General features: G+C 43.6%; 1 protein-coding gene across 1 annotated transcript; it reads right to left on the reverse strand.

Annotated features, from left to right (window-relative positions):
* Positions 1 to 205: 205 nt before the first annotated feature.
* On the reverse strand, positions 206 to 649 carry LOC107735155 (cell growth-regulating nucleolar protein-like). The gene is made up of 2 exons (XM_016546935.1): positions 519 to 649; positions 206 to 408 (listed from the first exon to the last, which is right to left on the reverse strand). The coding sequence occupies exons 1-2, from the start codon at positions 639 to 641 to the stop codon at positions 271 to 273; spliced, it is 261 nt and encodes an 86-aa protein (XP_016402421.1). The 5' UTR covers positions 642 to 649; the 3' UTR covers positions 206 to 270.
* Between the last annotated feature and the right edge of the window lie 7 nt (positions 650 to 656).

Consider the following 656-nt stretch of genomic DNA (forward strand, 5'->3'; position numbering starts at 1 on the left):
TGGCTTTGCTACACTAACCATAGTTTAACCATGGTATTTGTAGTACTTTCTTTCTTTGGTTTGTTTTATAACTGCACTGCCTAACGGGTTTGATGTTTAGAAAAAGAAATCAGAAAAAAAGATTCCCGATACATGCTCTGAAGTCCTGATTCCAGACTCTAATACTGAAGGACAGAATAATCTTCTCAAACACACACCAGACACAGACAGACAGGTTCACTCGCAGCATTTATTACAGCTAGAGATGATGATGATGATGAACAGCGTCCGTCATTTCAGCAGTCTGACTCTGTCTTTGAGGATCTTAAACTTGGGGTTGTTGTTGATCTTTCTGTTGAACAGAGACAGAAGCTCCTCTTCCGATCTGAAGTTTGAGTCTCCAGTGAACGAGTGATACGCTGCTAAAACCTGCAGAAACACAGAGTCAGCAAACCTCTGGAAGAACACCAGACTCACACGACACGCTCAAACAGACTTCAGTTACAGCGTCTCGCTGAGATTCTTCAAGTTCAGCTCACCTTCTTGCGGAGTTTCTTGACAGCGAGTCCGTCCTCCGGAGCGTCTCTCAGAACCGCCTTTATGGTCCCTTTCCAGTTAAACTTCCCTGAGAAACCAGCAGAGTTCAGAAGATGCTTCATCATTACGATCAAACAGAA

The sequence above is a fragment of the Sinocyclocheilus rhinocerous genome, unplaced genomic scaffold (assembly GCF_001515625.1).
Source record: "Sinocyclocheilus rhinocerous isolate Xijiao unplaced genomic scaffold, SAMN03320098_v1.1 C35833876, whole genome shotgun sequence".
Lineage (NCBI taxonomy): Eukaryota > Metazoa > Chordata > Actinopteri > Cypriniformes > Cyprinidae > Sinocyclocheilus > Sinocyclocheilus rhinocerous.